At 35.8% G+C, this 25,678-nt stretch overlaps 1 protein-coding gene across 1 annotated transcript in view; it reads left to right on the forward strand.

Moving 5' to 3' along the window:
* Positions 1–21,729, forward strand: part of LOC129256807 (protein phosphatase 1H-like) — a 62,373-nt gene extending 40,644 nt beyond the window's left edge. The window contains exons 7-9 of the mRNA XM_064097574.1: positions 2,257–2,428; positions 12,180–12,331; positions 17,173–21,729. Of these exons, the coding sequence (XP_063953644.1) occupies positions 2,257–2,428; positions 12,180–12,331; positions 17,173–17,371 (523 nt within the window). The 3' untranslated portion in view covers positions 17,372–21,729. The remainder of the gene's footprint in view (positions 1–2,256; positions 2,429–12,179; positions 12,332–17,172) is intronic.
* Positions 21,730–25,678: the final 3,949 nt, after the last annotated feature.

Consider the following 25,678-nt stretch of genomic DNA (forward strand, 5'->3'; position numbering starts at 1 on the left):
GTCTAGTATTATGAGTCAAGAATGAATTATGTTTGATCCATCAAGCCTCATGCCCTTTACCCCATGTCAAGATCATTTAATCTCTCAATTGATACTTGAGCACTCTACATTTTGTGCTTCAATATGAGAGAGCTGGTGAAGGGAAATCCTCCCTTTATAGATTCATGAATAAAGCTCTCAAAAATTCAATTTAATTCAATTCAATTTCATTAGTTATTGATAAAAGTAAAAAACTGAATTGTGCATGTTTTATATTGGTATAAAATAAATTTACAATTGATAACATTGACATAAATTAGAAATTGCACAGAGAATCATTGATAAAGAAAATAAACATTAAAATATGCATTGATTGATAAAATTACCGGTATTAATGATAAAATGTCCTCTTAAAAACGTGATAGGTTAAGATATGATAGTTATAAAATCAATTGCACAATTTGCCAAGAATTTAGATTTAACGTTGTAGAATTTTCATCTCAGGGGCCGCGGAAGCAGGGGGGACTTCAGCCCCCTCCCCCCACTTTTTTCCAAAACAGTGTACAAAAACATAAAAATTACCATTTGATTGAGATTTTTGCATGGTCAGCCCCCCCCCCACCCCACTGTGAAAACCGTTCCGCGGCCCCTCCATCTAACTTGAAGTTTATTTCCAAAAGTCTGAATTTCTACTCTCTTTTTTTTTTACATACAAAAGTATGACCATTATCTATTCTTTCACTTTTCAATTAATTAATTTATTGTTTGTTTTTCTCTGGGTGACTTCACATCACAAGCATTCTGTTTTGATTTGTATCAAACTTTCCTTTAAATAACTACTGCATTACATACATTTATTGTGTAATAGCTATATATTTTGATGCTTTATGTTTGTATTTTATTTTGTATATCTTTATGGTAATAACTGTGAATTCAATATGATATAAGTAGGGGAAGGCGGGATAAGTTGTGACACTTTTTGCTTTTTGCATGTTATAATTGATATGATTAATAATCTTGTAAAAATAAGTACCTTGCCTTAAAATTTAATTCTTCTGAAATATTTTTCACCTATATATAACTTTCTACCCCCACACTGAAAGTCATTGCCACCTTTGAAAAAAGATTTGTCAAATGGCTCAACTTGCCCCATCTGTGGGGTAAGTTGAGCCACCTTCAGGGGTAAGTTGAGCCACAAAAACTATGTACAAAATGTATGGGGGAAGAACCAACATGTCAATTTTTTATTTCAAGTCTTTTCACTTGCGAATTCTCTATACATTTATACTAACATCTTCTAAAAGGAGTCATGTAAATTTGCTCTTTTCTGCCTACATATCGATGGCTTTTTAAGTTTTTTTAAATTTTATATACATGTACATTACCATAAGAATTACCATGGCTCAACTTGCCCCATGTTTGCTGGCTCAACTTACCCCAGTCCGACAATTTTGCGACAATTTTGCATCCACACATTTCTTATGCATCCATCATGTAAAAGACTATGACAAGAATGAAGATCCATACCTGGACTATCAATATTGTTCTTATCTCATTATTATATTTAAAGATGTGTGTTTGTAAAAAGCACTTATCTATTTCACACCCTTTTTTTACTTTTTTTGCTGAAATTTGTAGTTTTCCCTAAAAAAAAGTACTTTTTGTTTCAAAGTTGAAAATAATGTGGTGGGGTTATGCAATGGGTCATCAATACATGACACCACCACAATGTCTGACTCATTCATCATTGGCCTGGGGCTGGTGGCTCAACTTGCCCCTATGCTCAACTTACCCTGCCTTTCCCTATTTATCGTTAATCAGGGTGGTGTTTCTTAAAGCTTTTAAAGTTCTGTCTGACTTTAAACATGACTGGTGACCATTTAAAAAAAAAAACTTACATCAGATTTACGATAGCTGGTATTATCTAAGGTAATATATGATCTGTTAAGATTCAGATTCTTTTTGTTTAATTCTATTTTGTCAAAAATCTACTCCTGTTTTAAAATGGATAAAATTAGGGTTATTTCACTTATCTCAAGGAAGGATCACTTGTCATCCTTAAACTTACGTAGAACTGATGAAGAGCTTTAATAGAAAGGCCCTTTAATAGGGATCCTAAGCAAGAGAGAAAGTAATATATATCCACTCAAAAGTGAGAATTGTGGGTGCAGTTTATTTTTTCTTCCAATTACCCACTTAGTGATTGTGATTTTATTGCAGTAGTAGTAATAGTAGTAGTATTTTGTTTGGTTGATATCTTCTCTGTATTCCTGGCAGGGCATATAAGGAAGTGACGGAAGAAGACATCAAGTTTCCACTCATTTATGGTGAAGGAAAGAAAGCCAGAGTACTAGCAACCATAGGTGTAACAAGAGGGTTTGGTGATCATGAATTGAAAGTTCATGGTACAGATGTATATATCAAACCATTCCTATCACCGGTACCAGAGGTAAGAAGCTATTTATAATTGATACAGCACAGTCCATTCATTTGTATCTGATATGAATTAATAATCCAGTTCACGGTTAGCTCATAATAAGATTTCTTCAATGACCTATCCCATTTTTCATCACAATCAATCAAATCAAATATTGCATAAGCTTTCCTGACCTACCATCCTGTGGTAGTCAAATTCTTTGAAAGAAAGTCCTGGGGCGGTATTCTGAGGTCATTTTATCTTTAAAATATTTTATTTTATCTCTTAAAATGAAATTGGTATTCTGAGATGACATTTTATCTCTCAGATAAAATTTAAAATTTTATCTTGCGTATAAATTCTATCTTGCGTAACAATAGATGATACGCAACAGAACAGTGCCTGCGTAGACATACCCATCGCGTATCTGGGTATTGCAACGCGGGTGATGTGCTTGCGCCCAAGTAACTTTGAAGAAAAAAAAAAAAACTTAAAAGAGGGTAGGGGCTATTTTATCTCCGCGACGTTGATTTCGTCAATATTTCTAGGTGAATTAACTCCAAATGTTGAAATGAAAATGAAGAAAAATGATATATTCATTGAGAACAACACCTTAAAGTTATTCCTATACAATCAGGAAGCATTTCGTAAGACTTTTCTTGACTAATATTGTCTTTGAAATGATGCTTGAAAAGATGCGATATAGACTTCGAAAAAAAGATGACAGTATTGCCATTTTTGTCAAAAAGAAATCACTGTAAAGACGCGCAAGCGTGTAGTGCAAGCGTATTGAAGTCAATAAATTGACGCAATCTCACTCCTTCGCCACACCTCCTAGCGGAATGGATTTCCATTGGTTGAGTGATATGAGAGAGCTATAAAAGCGCGTTTCTAATTGGATATTGATTAAAAAATTGGTATGTCTTGCAGATATAAAATGAAGATAAAATTGTTCTCAGAATACCAATTTGGAGAGATTTTAAGGGTATTTTATCTCACTGATTTTAACGGAGATAAAAGATTTTATTTTATCTGAGATAAAATGGATCTCAGAATACCACCCCAGGTCCCTGTGACACATTAATGACAATTGAAAAATAAACCAGCACATCAATGATATCGTGCTCATCCGGCATCTCCAAGTTTCACACAATATTCAATTTCTGCCCAGTTGACACTGTCAGGGATGTAGTCGATTTGACAGTCCCATAGGCTCAATACACCAACCTAGAAATGTTCTTTCCGATGAAGTTTTTTTCTTGATTTGTGTTCCTATGGGGTTCGAGAACAAATTCAGCTTGGTTGCTCAAAGTTGCCGTTTGGGCAATTTTGCTAATTTGCATAAATCCAAAATGGCCGCCAGATGCCATCTTAAAGACTTAACTTTTGAACCCCTTGCCCCCAAATGATGAGTAAAGACTCTTTTTAGAGGTCTAGGTGGATGTAGAATCGATTTCTTTAATAATGTTTGCAATATAAGGTCATCTTAAGGTCAAATCCAAGATGGCCGCCAGATGCCATCTTAATTGAAATATTGACTTTTTATCCCCTTGCCCCAGAATGACGCGTAATACCTCTGTTTAGGGGTTTTGGGGTGTGTAGAACCTCTTTCTGCTATCTATTTTGCAACATAATGTCATCTTCAGGTCAAATCCAAGATGGCCGCCAGATGATGCCATTTTGAAAAAAATAACTTCTGAACCCTTTGTCCAAGAATCATGAATAATACCTCTTTTCGTGAGTTATTTAATATGTTGAATCCATTTCTGGTAATAATTTTGCAATATAGGATCATTCAGAAAAAAAAAAAGATGGCCGCTAAACGCCATATTAAAAAAACTACTTCCCGAGACTATTGAACTTTGAACCTTGAAGATACTCTCACTCTGCGCCTGGCCCTGACACTCATTGGGATCTTCTTCTTCATGCTTCCTCAGTATGCATTTGGTGGATGCACAGAATGCATCTACATGTATATCCGTACCAGAGCAGATGGGAAACTCTTCAACATCGACCGGCTTCGTGCCAAAACAAGGGTCACGATGGTTCTCATTCGTAAGATGTTGTACGGCAACGACGTGACGTCGCCCTGCCTTTTTATAAAGAAGCGGTAGTAGGCCTACAAAACCTAGTAATACAGCCAACTGTTCTGTGCATGTAAGGAGTTTGGATCACCCATCAGCCTGTAAGACAGAAATCCTGATAGACTGACTGTCCTCCAGACTCTCTATAAACAGCACGCACTCGTCTGGTTGCGGTGGACTCCTCACCTACCTTGGATTGACTATCTCCCTTTCACTGGACAAGGAGATAAGCACCAGGATGGGAATATCTGTCACAGCCATGGCCAAGCTCTTGAACGGAAATAAGTCCTCGAAAAAGTAAGCCGATCAAGAAAAGCGGCTAAACACCTTCCATGTCAGCTGCCTCGGACGTATCCTGCACATGAAATGGCAGGACAGAGTGAAAAATAAAATGCCCTTCAGCGTACGTGCATGCTGGCATCACCAGCTTATTCTCGCTTCTTAATGAAAGGTGCCTCAAGTGGTTGGGGCATGTTCGCCGCATGAAACTTTGGCAAATCCTTGAAGGGATTCACCAATGTAAGCTGAGATATGTGATTGGTCCCCAGATAGATCACACCTCCGTTATAAACACACCTGCAAACGTGACATAAGACTTGGCCTACATAAACACTAACACTTTTGAAGAATGATGTAGATGATAGTCGTCATCTATGGAGAGCTACTAAGTACAGGGGTCAATACGTCAGAAAATAATCAGAATGCTACATTGGCAGGCCGAATACATGAAAGACCAAGGAGGAAGGCTAGGGCAGCATCACTATCTGAACCTGTCTCAGCGCCATCCTCCTTCATCTGTACAAATTTGCTTTAGAGACTGCCACTCTAGAGCGGAGCTCTACAGCCACTCTCGAAAATGTAAACCCTAGCGACCCTAGACGAACTGATGCCTACCTATCATTTGACACTTTGATTTAGGAAAAATATGGAGAAAATACTTCAAAAAAGACTTTAAAGCCTCTTCAGTACAAAAGTATGGATGGACATTAAAAGAAATAAAAGTACACGCGAAATTGATCATAGCCCAAACCAAACGAGGATTCATTCCAAGGTGAGCAGTTAATGTCGAACGTCTGACGACATCTCAGATCTGGCTTTCCCTTGAACTAAAAATTGAGAATTAATAAAAAGACATGAGTATTCTTACTGAAATCCCCTTACATGAGCTCTTAAACTATAAGCCTCGGAAAGTAATTTTTGAAGATGGCATTTGGCGGCCATCTTGGATTATCCTTTATTGCAAAATTACATCAGAAGTTGAATCAACATACCAAATGACTAACGAATAAAGTTTTTATTCATGATTCTGGGGCAAAGGGTTCAAAAGTTAATATTTCAAGATGGCGTATTCTGGCGGCCATCTTGGATTTGACCTGAAGATGACCTTATATTGCAAAATAGATAGCAGAAATAGATTCTACACACTCCAAAACCCCTAAACAAAGGTAATGCTTATCATTTTGGGGCAAGGGGTTCAAATTCAATTTTACAAGATGGCATCTGGCGGACATATTGGATTTGGCCTGAAGATGACGTTATATTGCAAAAATAATAATAGAAATGGATTCTACACACACCTAAACCCATAAAAGGAGTTATTCCTCGTCATTTTAGGGCAAGGGGTTCAAAAGTTAGTTTTTTAAGATGGCATGTGGCGGCCATTTTGGATTTATGCAAATTAGCAAAATTGCCCTAATGGCAACTTTGGGTAACCAAGCTGAATTTGTTCTAGGACCCCATAGGAACACAAATCAAGGAAAAAACTTCATCGGAAAGAACATTTCTAGGCTCGGAAAATGTCAAATCGACTAATGCCACTTTTCCGTATTTATACGGAATTGCGGCTTTTTCCCTGCTATCTGTCTTATTTCCGTATTTCCGACTTTTTCTGTTTTCTGTGTATTAAAAAAACGGAAAGTCCTCCTTTTTTCCCCCTATCTCTCCCGATTTCGATGCATGTCGATCGACCGAGTGAGAGATATTTCCCCGAGATATTCAGTCAGACCGCAGGTCCCTATGCTAATGAGCAAAAAGGCCAGATTCATCCAAATCATCTCGTGGCTGAATCCTCCTCCTTGCAAAATCTCGTGATTCGTGAGATTTTCTTTCTCTAAGAATTTACCTGTTTTAACCTCAAGTTAAATGAAATATTATTACACCATCAGATAGAGTAAATGTTACTCTTTCATATTAGTCATTTATTTTGTATACAATATTTTGTTAAATAAGTACATTTCTGGCCTGAAAATGTGCCTCAAAACTGAAATTTCTTCCTCTGTTTTCTTTTGCAAATTGTGCAAAACTTTTTATTTTGAGCCTCAATGATATCTATATCACCATAAAGCTGAACTTCTGTACTTTCTCACAATGCCACTCTTGATATGCGGCACCTTTTAATCGGGTCAAGATCACACTTTTCCCAACCAAGGTACAAGACGAGATTTCTGAAATTTTGTACTTGCATGAAATTCAGAGTTCTGATTGGCTGGATAAGATTCACAGAACAACAGGCGCGGGGAATTTGAGGAGATTACCACATGGGAAGTGTGACCTTCCCATGAACCCAGGCACTGGAACCGTTGGAATTTGCCAGTGTGTGGTCCCTTTGACCAATCAGAGTGCAGTATTCTTGTTTTCAAGCTGCTTTATGTACTTGGCAAATGAAAAGTGTGATCTTGACCCGATTAAACCAATTCTTATTCTGAAACCTATATCATTTTAAAGCATACATATTCAGCTTTATCATGATCTAAAAATTATTTGGGCTCAAACAAAAATAAAGTGGAAAATAGCAGCTTTTGTCAGGTGAAAATAATTATTTTGTAGCATATTTTAGATCAAAATTTTAACCTATATTACAAAATCATTGAATAAATTCAAACACATGACCTGAAAGAATGATTCTTGTACTTTACAATGATACCAAATTCATGAAATTCGATGCACAATTAGAGCAGCAATGATCGAATGAAAAGAGGTGTTTTGGTCCGCATCAAGCTCATTAAATATGCAAAACATCTCAAGTCATGAATATCACTGGATGAAAGAAGCCACTTTCTTGGGACCTGCCGTCTGACTGTATTTGCTTTTATACAGTACATAATTTATAAACGCGCGCACTGCCTACTACGTTTATTGAGTTATGCTTTTATCAAGGCTTTCTGATTAGAATTATCGATATCCTGGCCAATCAATGCGAGCGACAAGTTCCGAACGCACGCACATAGACAAGCGCAAAGCAGCGGCACGAATCGCGGTATAATAGCGACTGGTAAATACGTCTGTAAAGATGATGACGTCATCCAAGATGGCAACTTACGATGACCAGTACCAACAAAGGAATCGAGGATGACTAAGTTTTGATCATCATTTGAAAGGAATTAGCGGTAACTGCGGTCTAAGGTACGATGTTTCTGAATTTTATATATTTTCTCGTAGGTTTGGATGTAATTATTTTTTTATAATGTGACATTTTATGTACCAAAAACGATCCGAAAATCGGGTTTCCGCCGAATGTTAGATCTAACGTTACTGCTGCATGCTGATACGGAACCCAGGGAGCTCCGGCCCGGAAAGCGGCCCGGAGCTCCTTGGGTTACGTATCAGCTAGCCCAGGGAGCTCGCGGGCCGGAGCTCCCTGGGTTAGCTGATACGTTGTCTTTATGTACGGGCCAACAACTCTTCAGTCTATGTATTGGTGAGTGGAGCCAACGCGGTTCAGCTGAACAACCAAAATACAGAGACTGAAGCTTTTGGTCTAGCGTTCTATGAGAAACACAACTAACTACCGTCAGTTTTTCAAACCTAATTGACTTCAAAGTCATCGATCACAACAAGGTAAGAAGCCACTTGGTCCTCCCCCTCCCCTAAATTTGAGGTGGGGGCGGACCCCCCCCCTCCTATTTTTTTTTTTTTTTTTTTTTTTTTTTTGCTTGTCCATTTTTTGTTGTTGCTTGTCCAATTTTTTACCTGTGACATGTGTCCATCCCAAAATTTAAGGTGGACCCCCCTAAATTTTTTTTTTCTTGGACACTGTCCCGGCCCGCGATAAGTTTCAGTATTTTTGGAGGACACCTAGTGGCATCCCAGCACTGTAGTGAATTATGTTGGTGACATAAATTGAGGAAGTGTGTATTAAAAATCTGATTAAATGTTATGTTGAAATTAGACACTTACTTGTACATATGAATAAAAGTTAGACAATTCAATTGAATTTCACAACTCAAGTTCAAAGATTTTGTGCCATGAAATTAAAAGGAAGTGTGGCTTCAGCGGTATTACTCTCACCCTTTGAAGTGTACATGAATATATTTTTAGGAAGATATATTTAATGTAATGTTTATTGTTTTTATTAGTACTGTTCTGGCCGCGCGTATAGGGTGAATGCCTTTTTTATCATGTTGAATTTTTTTTAAATGCACAGTTTAAATGATGATACAGGGCCAGTAGAGCTTGGAGGAAGGATGATGCAGTCGTTTTCATTTTTTTATTATAAAATCATCCACTGAGCCTAAAGTTTCATTGCAAATATATGCTGAATGTTGTTTCATATCTATGAAGGAAAAAATAAAGGGTTTGATGGAAAGAACAATGTTTTGAAAAGTTGATTGGTTGAGCAGTATTCTTCTTGAATTTTTATACTTCTATTGGTGAACTGAAATAATAATGTGTAGTCAGGGGAATTTGAGGAGTGAATTTTATGTTAATGATAAAAATGAGAATATTGCCCATGGAGAACATGAATATAAGAAATTGATTACATAAAACAATAAAGCAGGAATCCACTTACATTTTGTTACTGTTAAAATGTTAGATGTCTAGACAACAGCGTAGATAGTCTTGTGGTCAGACCAGGCACAGAAGATGGCTTTAACTGTTAACATCAAGAGTTTTAGCAAATACCAGATCAAGAAGTGAACCTGAGGTTGTTGTTGCTTGATGCAAGTGTTGAACATGTGAAACGATCCTTCATAAAGGTCAATAGTACTTGATGGCCTTAGAAGAGATCAAAGTTGAAGTCTCACAGAATGAGGGGAAGTGCTGTACTTGTACTTATACTTGGTAGAAGTTCTGTAGTACAGAATCTGTACACATTTTTTCTACAAAGGTAGAATACTGGCACGTGGGAACTTTGTAGACAGCAACAATCTGAAGTGTTTTTTTTTCTGAAAGAGTTATCATTGAAAATTCAAATTGATCAGAGTTCTGACATTTGCCCATAGATACTTCACACTGTTTTGATACATAGATCACCTGGCTAAGGGGTGGTCTGTTGGTGGATGTCTGCTTCTGATCATTGCGATATGTCTTGAATCCATCAAGATCATATGAGGAGTCACTGTCAGAGTTTGTCAGTCGAGATTCTGCAATATCATCTGCAGCTAAGATACTGTGATCAGCTCGAGATCAGGAAAAGTGTTTGTGAAGTGACCGTGCATTTTGTAAGATTATTTTACAATATCCGTCTTTGACTGTTGGTGTATAACACAGACAAAGTGATGCTTCAAACTCCAAACGTGTCATTTGAAGTGCTACTGCTTGAGTTACCTTGATACTCTTTTCATTTAGTTCTAGAACGTGGAGTCCTGCCAAGCTTGTAACTCTACTCAAAGCAACATAATGGCTATGGGGAATTGTTTGTGAACTAATGTCAATCACCACTTCATTCATTGTATCTCCTTGAGACTTGTGAATTGTCTTTGCTGCAGCTGGCCTGAGTGGAAACTGGGTTCTGATCACTGGGATACGGCATCAGGTGACAAGGAAAGTATGCTTGGCAGCAAATATGGGTGTCCATTTTTTGTTGATTCCTTAGTTAAAGTATGGTTTGAATTGTGCTCTTGTTTGCCTTCCGATATCTGGACTCTCAAATCGCACCAAGATTATACTTGGGATGGGGCTATTTGGTTCGAGGTAGTGTATCTTCTTTAAAACACAGCTAGAACCATTGGTGAGTCCATCATCAATATTGATATTTACAACAGTCTCGTATAGCATCTCGTGTGCTACTTTAGTTCATGTGGGAGACCTGCTGTATGAGATGGGTCCTTTGAAAAAAGAAATCTTGTGCACGTGCAGGATCACTTGCTGTTGTTTGCAATTTGCCTGTGTCTTGGGACTCCATGACTGAAGTATCCTAATATTTTGCCAATGCATTGTGGAGTCTTGTTATTGTCCCTTCTACTCTAATATACATGAATCAATTTCTTCAGTTATTTGGGTGATGGCATCTTGAGCTGCTTGTAGAGATAGTCTTTGGGCTTTCATTCTTGCTACAACTCCACTAAGTTGGAGTGTGCATGACCTCATGTTTGCTGCAGGTATCTGTCTTAAGCTAAAATAAAAATGATAACACGAATAGTCACATAAAGGCACTGTATGAAGAGGCAGATTCAATTTTCAATGGATCTTTTTTCGGTTGTTGCATTTATTATATCTATTTGAACTTTCCTTGAGGCTGGATACATCTAAGCACAATGTGCCTAATTGGCTTTTTGAAATAGAAATAAACAGCATGAACGAGAGTGGCTAAATCTTAACCTGTGAAAATTAAAGTGAACAATAAGATAGAGATGCTTAAAAACAGCAATTAATAGAAGGATACATGTATGAGTAATTTTTCTTTCAATAATGTGCAGCGATAAAATGCAGTTTTGGTTGTGGTTCAGATGAGGGCTGGTAGATGATTTTGATAATGTATTATCACAATTAGCCCGTAGTTCTATTAAAAATGCATGTTCATGAAAACATAAGATTTAAAATGCTAAATATAAAAATAGTAATAAGTCATGCACATCAACAGAACAAAGAAAAATAATCTTTTTGATGATATGATAACCTGTCAGGGGTAAAGTGATTTATAAGGAATATAGAGGTGAAAAGCAGCAAGTATATTAACAGTAAAAAGAAATATGTAAAAAATGATGAAAACACAATATTAGTACCATATTTATATTCAGCAAATTGACTATTATTAGAGCTATTGTGAATGATTGTGAATACTACTCTTCAGTGGAAGTAATAAAAAGAATGTTTTAAAAGGAATGTATGAATAATAATCAAATCATGAATTCTTATGTCTGTGAATTTGAAAATCACCTTGATGGTTTATCTCAAATGACCTTTTACTGTTCATGCGCATTTTACAACTATGAGTCGGCTTATCCAGCTTAAATGTTATATGAAATGAGCAGTGAGAGTAAAATTAAGTAAGAAAACCTCAAAACGAATCATAGAAAAATGGATTCAATATGATAAACTTTCATATGTGTAACTTTTGCATTATGTTTGGTGAAACAGTTGTATGCATATCATCACAAATATTTGAGTGAATCCATGTTGTCACCCCAATTTTTCTTTTGCATATTATTATATGAAATTAGTATCATATAATTTTCTGCATTTGAATATTTAAACAATATTTTACTCCTCATCTAGAGATCTTCATTGCTGTAACTTATTTTGTTATAAGGGGATATCTTCATATACCGTATATGTATTGGAAGCATATAATAATTTAAATGTCAAATTCTTGGAATAAAAGAAGAAACAAGGAAATAATTACTTGACATCAGTCTCTTATTGCTGCATATATATTTATGATACATACAACTGTTTCACCAAAGTATAAACCAATAACCAATATACCCAACTTTGGCTGTTTAAATTGATGATATTGTCTATAAATGATTATTTTTCAGGTGAAAGTGTACAACCTTTTTGACCGAGATAATTCTGAAGATGATGTACTAATTATGGCTTCAGATGGATTGTGGGATGTGTTGTCTAATGACAGAGTAGCAGAGGTTGTGTCAGAAGTTCTCAAAAGCTTTCCTCCTAATGATTATAAGAAGTAAGTTGTTTATTCATGTGACAGACTTTTAGTTTCAAATTTTTTTTCATACACCCGTCTCGACGGGACGTATTATAGTATCACGCTCGGTGTCCGTCCGTTAACTTTTCCTTGTAATCGCGATAACTTCAGTTTAACTTAACCTAGGCTCATATAATTTGGTATGTATGATACTAGCATGGATCCCAGGAAGCCTATTGATTTTGAGGTCAAAAGGTCAAAGGTCACAGTGACCTATTTTTATTGTACCCTTCTGCAGTCCTTGTAAACGCGATAACTTAAGTACAACTTAACCTAGGCTCATATAATTTGGTGTGTATGATACTAGCATGGATCCCAGCAAGCCTATTGATTTTGAGGTCAAAAGGTCAAAGGTCAAGGTCACAGTGACGAGTGACGTATTTTCATCATACCCTTCTGCAGTCCTTGTAAACATGATAACTTCAGTTGAACTTAACCTAGGCTTATATAATTTGGTGTGTATGATACTAGCATGGATCCCAGGAAGCCTATTGATTATGAGGTCAAAGTCACAGTGACCTATTTTCATCGTACCCTTCTGCAGTCTTTGTAAACGCGATAACTTAAGTTGAACTTAACCTAGGCTCATATAATTTGGTGTGTATGATACTAGCATGGATCCCAGCAAGCCTATTGATTTTGAGGTCAAAGGTCAAGGTCACAGTGACGTATTTTCATTATACCCTTCTGCAGTCATTGTAAACGTGTTAACTTCAGTTGAACTTAACCTAGGCTCGTATAATTTGGTGTGTATGATACTAGCGTGGATCCCAGCAAGCCTATTGATTTTGAGGTCCAAAGGTCAAGGTCACAGTGATGTATTTTCATCTTACCCTTCTGCAGTCGTTGTAAATGCGATAACTTCAGTTTAACTTAACCTAGGCTCATATAATTTGGTGTGTATGATACTAGCATGGATCCCAGGAAGCCTATTGATTTTGAGGTCAAAGTCACAGTGACCTATTTTCATCGTACCCTTCTGCAGTCTTTGTAAACGTGATAACTTAAGTTGAACTTAACCTAGGCTCATATAATTTGGTGTGTATGATATTAGCATGGATCCCAGCAAGCCTATTGATTTTGAGGTCAAAAGGTCAAAGGTCAAGGTCACAGTGACGTATTTTCATTGTACCCTTCTGCAGTCATTGTAAACGTGATAACTTCAGTTGAACTTAACCTAAGCTCGTATAATTTGGTATGTATGATACTAGCATGGATCCCAGGAAGCCTATTGATTTTGAGGTCAAAAGGTCAAAGGTCAAGGTCACAGTGACCTATTTTTATTGTACCCTTCTGCAGTCCTTGTAAACGCGATAACTTAAGTTGAACTTAACCTAGGCTCATATAATTTGGTGTGTATGATACTAGCATGGATCCCAGCAAGCCTATCGATTTCGAGGTCAAAAGGTCAAAGGTCAAAGTCACAGTGACGTATTTTCATTGTACCCTTCTGCAGTCATTGTAAACATGATAACTTCAGTTGAACTTAACCTAAGCTCGTATAATTTGGTGTGTATGATACTAGCGTGGATCCCAGAAAGCCTATTGATTTTGAGGTCCAAAGGTCAAGGTCACAGTGACGTGTTTTCATCTTACCCTTCTGCAGTCGTTGTAAATGAGATAACTTCAGTTGAACTTAACTTAGGCTCATATAGTTTGGTGTGTATGATACTAGCATAGATCCTAGCAATTCTATTGATTTTGAGGTCAGAAGGTCAAAGGTCAAGGTCACAGTGACCTATTTTTATTGTACCCTTCTGCAGTCCTTATAAACGCGATAACTTAAGTACAACTTCACCTAGGCTCATATAATTTGGTGTGTATGATACTAGCATGGATCCCAGCAAGCCTATTGATTTTGAGGTCAAAAGGTCAAAGGTCAAGGTCACAGTGACGAGTGACGTATTTTCATCGTACCCTTCTGCAGTCCTTGTAAACATGATAACCTCAGTTGAACTTAACCTAGGCTTATATAATTTGGTGTGTATGATACTAGCATGGATCCCAGGAAGCCTATTGATTTTGAGGTCAAAGTCACAGTGACCTATTTTCATCGTACCCTTCTGCAGTCTTTGTAAACGCGATAACTTAAGTTGAACTTAACCTAGGCTCATATAATTTGGTGTGTATGTTACTAGCATAGATCCCAGCAAGCCTATTGATTTTGAGGTCAAAAGGTCAAAGGTCAAGGTCACAGTGACGTATTTTCATTGTACCCTTCTGCAGTCATTGTAAACGTGTTAACTTCAGTTGAACTTAACCTAGGCTCGTATAATTTGGTGTGTATGATACTAGCGTGGATCCCAGAAAGCCTATTGATTTTGAGGTCCAAAGGTCAAGGTCACAGTGACGTATTTTCATCTTACCCTTCTGCAGTCGTTGTAAATGCGATAACTTCAGTTTAACTTAACCTAGGCTCATATAATTTGGTGTGTATGATACTAGCATGGATCCCAGGAAGCCTATTGATTTTGAGGTCAAAGTCACAGTGACCTATTTTCATCGTACCCTTCTGCAGTCTTTGTAAACGCGATAACTTAAGTTGAACTTAACCTAGGCTCATATAATTTGGTGTGTATGATACTAGCATGGATCCCAGCAAGCCTATTGATTTTGAGGTCAAAAGGTCAAAGGTCAAGGTCACAGTGACGTATTTTCATTGTACCCTTCTGCAGTCATTGTAAACGTGTTAACTTCAGTTGAACTTAACCTAGGCTCGTATAATTTGGTGTGTATGATACTAGCGTGGATCCCAGAAAGCCTATTGATTTTGAGGTCCAAAGGTCAAGGTCACAGTGACGTATTTTCATCTTACCCTTCTGCAGTCGTTGTAAATGCGATAACTTCAGTTTAACTTAACCTAGGCTCATATAATTTGGTGTGTATGATACTAGCATGGATCCCAGGAAGCCTATTGATTTTGAGGTCAAAGTCACAGTGACCTATTTTCATCGTACCCTTCTGCAGTCTTTGTAAACGCGATAACTTAAGTTGAACTTAACCTAGGCTCATATTATTTGGTGTGTATGATACTAGCATGGATCCCAGCAAGCCTATTGATTTTGAGGTCAAAAGGTCAAAGGTCAAGGTCACAGTGACGTATTTTCATCGTACCCTTCTGCAGTCCTTGTAAACATGATAACCTCAGTTGAACTTAACCTAGGCTTATATAATTTGGTGTGTATGATACTAGCATGGATCCCAGGAAGCCTATTGATTTTGAGGTCAAAGTCACAGTGACCTATTTTCATCGTACCCTTCTGCAGTCTTTGTAAACGCGATAACTTAAGTTGAACTTAACCTAGGCTCATATAATTTGGTGTGTATGATACTAGCATGGATCCCAGCAAGCCTATTGATTTTGAGGTCAAAAGGTCAAAGGTCAAGGTCACAGTGACGTATTTTCATTGTACCCTTCTGCAGTCATTGTAAACGTGTTAACTTCAGTTGAACTTAACCTAGGCTCGTATAATTTGGTGTGTATGATACTAGCGTGGATCCCAGAAAGCCTATTGATTTTGAGGTCCAAAGGTCAAGGTCACAGTGACGTATTTTCATCTTACCCTTCTGCAGTCGTTGTAAATGCGATAACTTCAGTTTAACTTAACCTAGGCTCATATAATTTGGTGTGTATGATACTAGCATGGATCCCAGGAAGCCTATTGATTTTGAGGTCAAAGTCACAGTGACCTATTTTCATCGTACCCTTCTGCAGTCTTTGTAAACGCGATAACTTAAGTTGAACTTAACCTAGGCTCATATTATTTGGTGTGTATGATACTAGCATGGATCCCAGCAAGCCTATTGATTTTGAGGTCAAAAGGTCAAAGGTCAAGGTCACAGTGACGTATTTTCATTGTACCCTTCTGCAGTCATTGTAAACGTGATAACTTCAGTTGAACTTAACCTAGGCTCGTATAATTTGGTGTGTATGATACTAGCATGGATCCCAGGAAGCCTATTGATTTTGAGGTCCAAAGGTCAAGGTCACAGTGACGTGTTTTCATCTTACCCTTCTGCAGTCATTGTAAACGTGATAACTTCAGTTGAACTTAACCTAAGCTCGTATAATTTGGTGTGTATGATACTAGCGTGGATCCCAGAAAGCCTATTGATTTTGAGGTCCAAAGGTCAAGGTCACAGTGACGTGTTTTCATCTTACCCTTCTGCAGTCATTGTAAATGCGATAACTTCAGTTGAACTTAACCTAGGCTCATATAGTTTGGTGTGTATGATACTAGCATAGATCCTAGCAATTCTATTGATTTTGAGGTCAGAAGGTCCAAGGTGAAGTCGCCATCTTCCACTTTTCTTGCTTGACCAATAGCTCCATTTTCCGCGTTACAGACGGGCGTATTATGTGCTCGCCTTAGCGACACTCTTGTTAAAAAATATTTCTATAAATATTGAAGTACATGAGAAATACTTTAGTATTTGTGGAGTGATTATTAATGCTCAGTTTTCTTTGTTATTCTAGCAAGTTCCTAATGAAATCAGCCCTTTATTTTCATATACAGTGTATTTAAATTTTTCAAACACATTTTTATAAATCATTCATTCATGGCAACATTTTTTGTCAAGATGATATATTCACCATTTCATCTTTTACTCTGGTCAGACCGTTTGATAAATGGCAATGAAGTGAAGTGTGGTAGTTGACTTGTTAAATTAACACAAAATATATACAATCTTCAATATTTTCCAAACACAAAATTACTTGACTTCTGGGTTATAAATGAACTCCTTCAATAATATATTTCGTAGAAGTTTGTAAGCTTGCCAAAAGTATTAACAATTATTTTTTATTTTTTTTATGTCAGGTATGCATCAGCAGCTCAAGAGCTTATCATGGCAGCAAGAGGAGTATTAAGATTAAATGGATGGAGGACATTAAAAGAAAATAAATCAGGCTCAGGTGATGACATCACAGTATTTGTGATTCCACTCAATAAGCATACTAGTATGGACAGACAAAGCAGTATGACAGAATCACATGATGCCAGCCCTATGAGCAGTTAACATTATCAGCAATATAAAGACTATTATTAGCTGGCTGTGTATGTTTATATGGAGAGAGTGATATTGATGGTGCTATGAAGAGATACCACAAAGGAGAACCAATGAAACATCACCATTTACTTGTAGATGAGGAAGAATTCTTTGATATATGGATATGCCAGCCTTGGTTATGACAGGGAGATGATCATTCTGAAATAATTTTCTTTCATGAAGAGATAGTTTGAGTCAAGTCTAACTACGATCTAAGTGACAAATAATCCCAAACGAAATGGTTAGGTAATTTTTACTTACAAATAGAGAGAAAAAAATGCAGAACTGAAATTCTGTCATTCACAATACCGGTAGTTTTCTTGCCATTTGCATGTAGAAGCTTTCATTGAAGCATTTAGGATGTATTCCCTCAATAGTAGTTTGTTTTATTTAGTATTTATTCAGATTGCAGATTTGGGCTGGTTTGCACGGCACCATAATTCCTTGATGTTTGGTTAGCAGCTTGGTGGAGAATAGCAATGTGATGCTAAATGATGTCAGTACTGCAGTGGAATTGATCCCTAGATCTTTTGGTTCAGTCTTGAAAATGTCATCCTAAAACTGTCACAAATCTGAAAGATATTCAATTGTTACATACAAAGGTTTAGGTAAAAGAATAAGAATTTATAATGATTTGTAATATATATACAATTTTATTTATTGTGTTGATTGACAAAAGGGGTGTTGCACAAACATTTTGCAATCAATTCAATTAAATTGATCACTTTTTACTTAAGAAAATAAACTTTTGTTGCAAAAAGCTGACTAAAAGTCAATTGAAAATAAATCGCAAGACTTTTGGGGACCTAGGATTGACTTATCCCTTATCGGGTTTCTAACTTGATGTATCAATCTGTCATTTTGATGGCTACATGTACATGTATATCTCAAACGACCCTGAAGTAGTATTTTGAGATACAAGACAAGTTAGATAAAGGATGTCTTAGCTCATGGATGAATTACTGCCCTGTCAGTATGGAATAGTTTGAAGCATTGCTGAAGAATTAAATAAATGATGTTTGTAGACCTTCCTTCAGTTGTTATGTGATCCATTTGATGATAAATGCTTAGGATGAGAGATGACAGTATTGAATGGAATGCATAGTAAGCATTTGTAGTTAAGTGATTCAGTATGCATTATGTTCCATGTGTGTAGATTTTTGAGATATTGTATCATTTGTAGAAATGTGTGTTTTATATGATTATGTACATGAAATTCAAGCCAAAAGAGATTGTTTTCTATTTAATCTGTAAGAGGTACTTTTTAAATTGTACTGATCATGTTTTAATTGTGGTATAAAAATGCTATGAATATTTTTATTGAATCAGTACTTAAAAAAATGAAATATAATTTTATCAAATAGATAAACGAATCATCTTCCATTGCAATTGATCAGATGTTTTACATGCAGTCATGTATATAATGATAGCATGGTTGAAAAAAAATTCTGCCGAATAATTATAATTGTTCACTGTGATGATATTTGGTGAAATGTATCCTTGCCTGTTTTTTTGTGAAAATTTATTTGTTTATTGTAATATAACTTATAGTGTGTGGGAGAACTGTGTGATATGACTTAACTTCAGTACACCAATATTACAATGTCATAGATGTATGTATGTACACTATTTATTCACTGGATAGTGAATGGCTTTAAAATGTTGGTATGCTTTAATAGAAAATGATGTGATTGTACATTGTGTAGCATCGCTGATGGTACTCAGCACATGTAATTCATAGTGAAAGGAACCAAAAGTGATAATGAAATTAAGTGAAATTTAAAACCAAATTCGAATAATGTATCATTCACACAGGCGTCACATGTTTATTTTTGTGGTCTAAAAGGGAAATTACAAACTACTAGTATAACTCTCTTCAATACACAAGTATGGAAGTATGGATGCACAATAACATAATTTCTTTGCCATTCACTGTTATTGTCTCGCCCACCAGAGGTGAAGGCGAGACTTAGGGACCCAAATGTCGTCCGTCCATCACAAACATTATGACACATAACTCCACAACCGTAGGTCACTTTTCAATCAAACTTGGATGGTAGATATACTTAGGGCACCTGAATCTTATGCTGCAGTCAGAGGTCACATGTTAAGGTCATTTTCAGGTCAACGTTAAAGTTTCCATGCAAGACTCTTATGACACAACTCTGCGACCGTTAGTCACTTTTCAAAAAAACTTAAGATGGTAGATGTACTTCGGAGACCTGCATGTTATGCTACAGTTGGAGGTCACATGGTAAGGTTAAAGGTCATTTTCAGGTCAATGTTAAAGTTTACATGCATAACTCTACACCCGTAAGTCAATTTTAAACCTATCTTAGATGGTAGAAGTACTTCGGAGACCTGCATGTAATGCTACAGTCAGAGGTCACATGGTAAGGTCAAAGGTCATTTTGAGGTCAACATTTAAGTTTACATGCAAGACTCATACGACAAATGTTATTCCATCCCAGTTATTACACAACAAACTTTTGATACAATTCTGTTGCGTGTCCTTGCAAATCACAATATTTCTGGTCATTTTCACAAGTGGGCAAGACACAACATTGCTTATGCCTTGTTTATAACTTTGATGTTTGTATTTGATTTCAACTTGCTCTCATGGGAGTAACATTTTGAATTCAGGATTTTAGTTTTTTTTTTTTTAACATGGAATGACATGAAGTGAACATCATTCATTTTAGTTGCATTCTATGTGGTGCATTGAATTAGACATCTGTGATAGTATGAATAAATGTAAAGTGTAATGTATCTTTCTATTGCCAACTCTTTTTATAACCTGCCAACTATTATTCTTCCTTCAGTGTATCATTCATTACTCGGGATGTAGGAATTTAATATTTCACGTGTGTCTAGTGTTATGTGTTTATCATGAGAGTGTGTTCAAACCAGATTAACAAACAAATCTCTAATGAAAAGTCACTTCAGAAGGAGTCTTATTTTCCCTAGAATTTATATCTTTCAATTCTCACTATAGAGGAATATTTTTAATAAGCAAAAGTAATTTGTATGAATAAGTTTTCCCTTGAATTGAAATTGCTGCATGTTTGTATGTTGTTTACATGTATGTAAATGGAACATAGCTTTATAGCAATATAACCAGAGATTGAACTGTTTTTAGATTAAATAATTTGTGAATATGTCAACCCAGTATCTAAGTTTGTTATTGTGAAATTATTCATCTTATGACTGTTATAACCTTACCTGTATTTCTTTGAAATAATGTAAAGAAATACATTATTATCCAATTTTATTGAGTCTGATAATTTCCTGATCATGCAGAGACGAATGTGATAGAATTATAAATGTATTTCTCATTTAGTTATTAGTTATTCAAATCATTATTGTAAATCTATTATTTAATTTCACCTTGTAATTCATTAGTCAAAGCCTTGAAAAGGGAATGTCACAAGTCAATAAAATTTTCAAATTTTTCACAAGGATTAATAAAATTGAATTATTACTTAAGCCTTTGAGATGTGAATGTAATTACAATCAGCTGATACAAGATGTGACTCTTTATGGTTCATTTCCTTTAATTGGTAACAGGTTGATATTTCAATGTAATGTATGAGAAGTGCATAAGGAATATAGTATGCAATACATATGTAATAGTGTGGTCTTGTAACTGCACAGTGGGGTCAGTGACACTATCCCATAACTATAGATGTGAAAACAGAAATATTGTTAGATATTAGATTCCAATTAATCACTGCAAGAAATGAAAGACTACAGATGAGATCATGAAGTTGATAATTGTTCAGAACATGTGCAAGTCCATCATAATCTTATGAATGCTTTTTTTTGTTACTAAAAGTTGATCTTTATCAGCATACAGTTTGATCTTTGTCTGCAAGGGTAATGTTTGGTACAGGCTGCTCTAATTGTTGAGTGCAGTATGACATGAAGAAGTCTGAGAAGGAGCATTCTTGATAGTACCGTAATATTGATAACAATAATGATGAATGTTTTTTTTTTACAGTGCATATCATGTAACGTACATTTTACTGAGTTTACTTCGTCAAATTGGGGTACACTTTTCACTTAGTTAGTTTTTAATTTATCTTGTGTATCAGTTGCTTTAAGTGAATGAGGATGATTATTTTTATGCTGAAAATACTTTGTAGATTATGTTCATGATTTAACATGGTTGATGTTGACTTTGGATTAAGTTTTACAAATTTGATATGCTATTATTCTTTCACTTCATGATTCCACTTCAGAGCTGCCAACCAGTACGTTTTTGCAACCAAAATACAATGTTTTTCTTAAAAAAATACGATTAAAATTTTTTTTTTACAAAATCGTAATCTATTGAGAAAAATCATCTCTATATGTCTCTATTTCATAAAACTTACACAAATATGGTTATTGGATGAATAAAATTTCAGGTAACTTGGTTTTTTTTTTCAATCATTTTGTTAAAACCAGGGTGAGATATACACATGTTTCAATGTTTTTTTTTTTTCATCTGCAAGAGCATTTAAGCTTGCATGCAGCTTTTCAAATGTTGGCAGGCCTGCTATCTGCATAGCAGTGCGCATTTTATTATGAAATACAATTTTTTTTTTGGGGGGAATACAGTTTTTTTTATCACAGAATACAATTTTTCATTCCCAGAGGTTGGTAGGTCTGCATGTGATGCAGAAACATGTCTTTTATATTATCAATATCATTTCAGTAATTTGCAAGTGGGTTTCTTTTCATACTGCCATATCTTTCCATGGGATTCAATGAGGGATTTTGTTGGATAGGTTTCTTTAAAATTGTGAATGAGTTAAGTAATGAATCATAATTTATTAAAAAGTGAAGTTTAACCCTAAAATGGCCGGGGGGGGGGGGGGGGGGTTGAATCAACCCCCCCCTCAACATTTTTTGCGATCATTCCGCCGCGCGAAATTTTTTGACCGCGCCACTCGCAGAGTTTATACTTTTAAGTCTCGCGCATCTTTTGAGACCAAATTTACGACGCCCGGGTACGTGGTTCCGAAATTACGCAGCATTTTGTAAGTGCATGTCAGACCAACAAGTGGAATGCCTCTGGCCGTCTCACCTGCATCACGCGATTCAATATAGCAGCAGTGCTGATTTTGAAAACTACTATAACTCGCACAAGATGTTCAGTGATACATGTACTTGGTTACTCTTATTTCCACGTTTTATGAACTAGACCAATACACTTATAGAGATATGATGGCAATTCAACAAATACCCCCAACGTGGCCAAAGTTCTTTGACCTTACATGACCTTTGACCTTGATCATGTGACCTGAAACTCGCACAGGATGTTCAGTGATACTTGATTACTATTATGTCCAAGTTTTATGAACTAGACCAACACACTTTCAAATTTATGGCTGTAATTCAACAAATACCCCAATTTGGCCAAAGTTCATTGACCCTAAATGACCTTTGACCTTGATCATGTGACCTGAAACTTGCACAGGATGTTCAGTAATACTTGATTACTATTATGTCCAAGTTTCATGAATCAGATCCATAAACTTTCAAAGTTATGATGGTAATTCAACAGATACCCCCAATTCGGCCAAAGTTCATTGACCCTAAATGACCTTTGACCTTGGTCATGTGACGTGAAACTCATGCAGGATGTTCAGTGATACTTGATTAACCTTATGTATAAGTTTCATGAACTAGGTCCATATATTTTCTAAGTTATGATGACATTTCAAAAACTTAACCTTAGGTTAAGATTTTGATGTTGATTCCCCCAACATGGTCTAAGTTCATTGACCCTAAATGACATTTGACCTTGGTCATGTGACATGAAACTCAGGCAGGATGTTCAGTAATACTTGATTAACTTATGGCCAAGTTTCATGAACTAGGTCCATATACTTTCTAAGTTATGCTGTCATTTCAAAAACTTAACCTCAGGTTAAGATTTGGTGTTGACGCTGCCGCCGCCGTCGCCGTCGGAAAAGCGGCGCCTATAGTCTCACTCTGCTATGCAGGTGAGACAAAAATTGTTCCAAAACGTGATTTTGTGTACAAAGTCAATGCAAATTGAGTTTTCTCATCTTATTCATAAAGATATGATTATTTTTACTCTAAACAGCTGAAAGCAATTGATTTTAGCATAATTATGCTTCAAAAAGGTTGTGCAATGAATCTGGTGAAAAAAACAAAGAAAAACAAAAGGTTGAAAAACAAAGAAGTACATAAGAAATTCATAAAACAATAAAATACATAAGAAACTGATTTCCAAACCGAAGTTTTGTTCAATTGCCATTGTTAAGAATGCTACAAAGAATATCTTAACCAAAAATTAGCATTCTAGGAGCTTTATTTAGTGAATTAGAGCAAAAAGTATGAATTATGCATAAATTAGCATAATTAATTCATATAAAATAAAATCTCATTATTTTGGAAAATTTTACCATTCAGCCTTGTAGATTACATCGCACACTACCAGCGTGCAAATTTTTGCGGCGCTCGCGCGATCAGCGACCGAGATCTCAGGGGGGGGGGGTTGAATCAACCCCCCCCCCCCCCCCCCGGCCACAGAACAGCCAAAAAAGCCCGGCCTAGTTAGGGTTAAAGTATGAAACAATATCCAAAGGGTTTAGAGACAAGTCTCATAGATTGGGATTTAATTTTTGTTAAAGGTCAAGTCCACCTCAGAAAATGTTGATTTGAATCAATATAGGAAAATCAAACAAGCATAAAGCTGAAAATTTCATCAAAGCTGGATGTAAAATAAGAAAGTTATGGTATTTAGAAATGTCAGTTTTTTCAAAGAACAGTTATATGCAAAACTTACTGATATATACAAGTGTCGATGATGTCCTTCATTATTTCTTGTTTTTAGTTTGAATTATAAAATAATTCAATTTTTACAGATTTGACAATGACCAGCTTGACTGAAACACAAAATGTCAAAACAGTGGTAATTCCATATGTGCAGGTAGGAATGACACTTGGTTTCATATATCAAGGACAAAATCAAAATACCGGTATTTCATATATTTCATAATGAAATACAAAAGAAATAGTGATTGGGTGATGTCGTCAGTCCCCTCATTTGCATATTGACCAGGATGTACATATAACTGTTATGTGAAATTAAGCAAACTTCAAAATGTCATCATTGCTTCATGGACACTGGATTTCTAATGGCAGTTATAACTTATTTTGGCACAAATTGAATTTTACATCAATGCGAAGAATACCTGATTGTCTCATGGTATCATATTATTTGAGAGAAAATATTCTTCATGACATTGATGTGTTAACAAAGACTTTCGTTGAATTTTCAATTTGTCAGGTGTAACTTTTTTTAAACTTTCTGGGTATACAGTTCTTAGCAATAATTTTATTCAGAACCACATTTTCAACTCTGAAAATTAGGAAGTACGCCCTCATTAATTAATAGAAAGAAAAAGCCATAACAGATGTCATCAGTAAAGAAAGTATGATTTCATTATGAATGGACACCTAATGTCACTGAGTCTATGAATAATCCTATAAATTATCCAGTATCATGTGTTAGCATGTAGATCAATGTTGGCCAGTAAGTGACCATCACTGCTTGGTAACAGAGTATTCTGATTTATGTTGAATCAACCTTTGTTATGTTTCCCCAAAGTTCTGTTGAAAAAAAATGTATTTATCAAGTTAAATGTGATATCTTTATTGAATAAAAATATCATAAATGACAAGTGTTTTCTTTTTCATTGCTGGTGTTATGATATGAAGGATGAATTACAATAGTCATCAGAAAGCAATCTGATTTTTAATCCTTACCCTAAATTATTTCTGATTTTCATCTTAACCATACGTATCGTACAAATAAATATGGGTTATTTTCTGGGAGAAAATGTAATTAAACAGGAAGTGTTGAATATTTAACAAAAATTGACACTAATTGACTTGAAGACATTAATAAGTTGCACATGACTCTACACACGACTGGTGACCCTTTTTTTTAATGGTAAATCAGATTCTCAATCATTCTCATCAGCTTAAGTTGAAATTTGATCTTTGTAGATTAAATTATTCTTGTATCACGCATTTGAAAGCGTTTTATTAGCCAAGATTTGATGAGAATCATAGAAAGTTCACTAATATGATATCATATCAGAAAATTTTGGGTATCTCATTAGAAAGGATCACCAGTTGTGCTTACAGTCACGCATAACTTCAAAACAGCTTTTTGAACTACCCCCCTGATCGATTTAGGGTTGGTAATGAATCAAAGTGAAGGCAGAGATCAATTGGCATGAAAAAAAAGGGGTA

Source organism: Lytechinus pictus, chromosome 3, assembly GCF_037042905.1.
Source record: "Lytechinus pictus isolate F3 Inbred chromosome 3, Lp3.0, whole genome shotgun sequence".
NCBI classification, from domain to species: domain Eukaryota; kingdom Metazoa; phylum Echinodermata; class Echinoidea; order Temnopleuroida; family Toxopneustidae; genus Lytechinus; species Lytechinus pictus.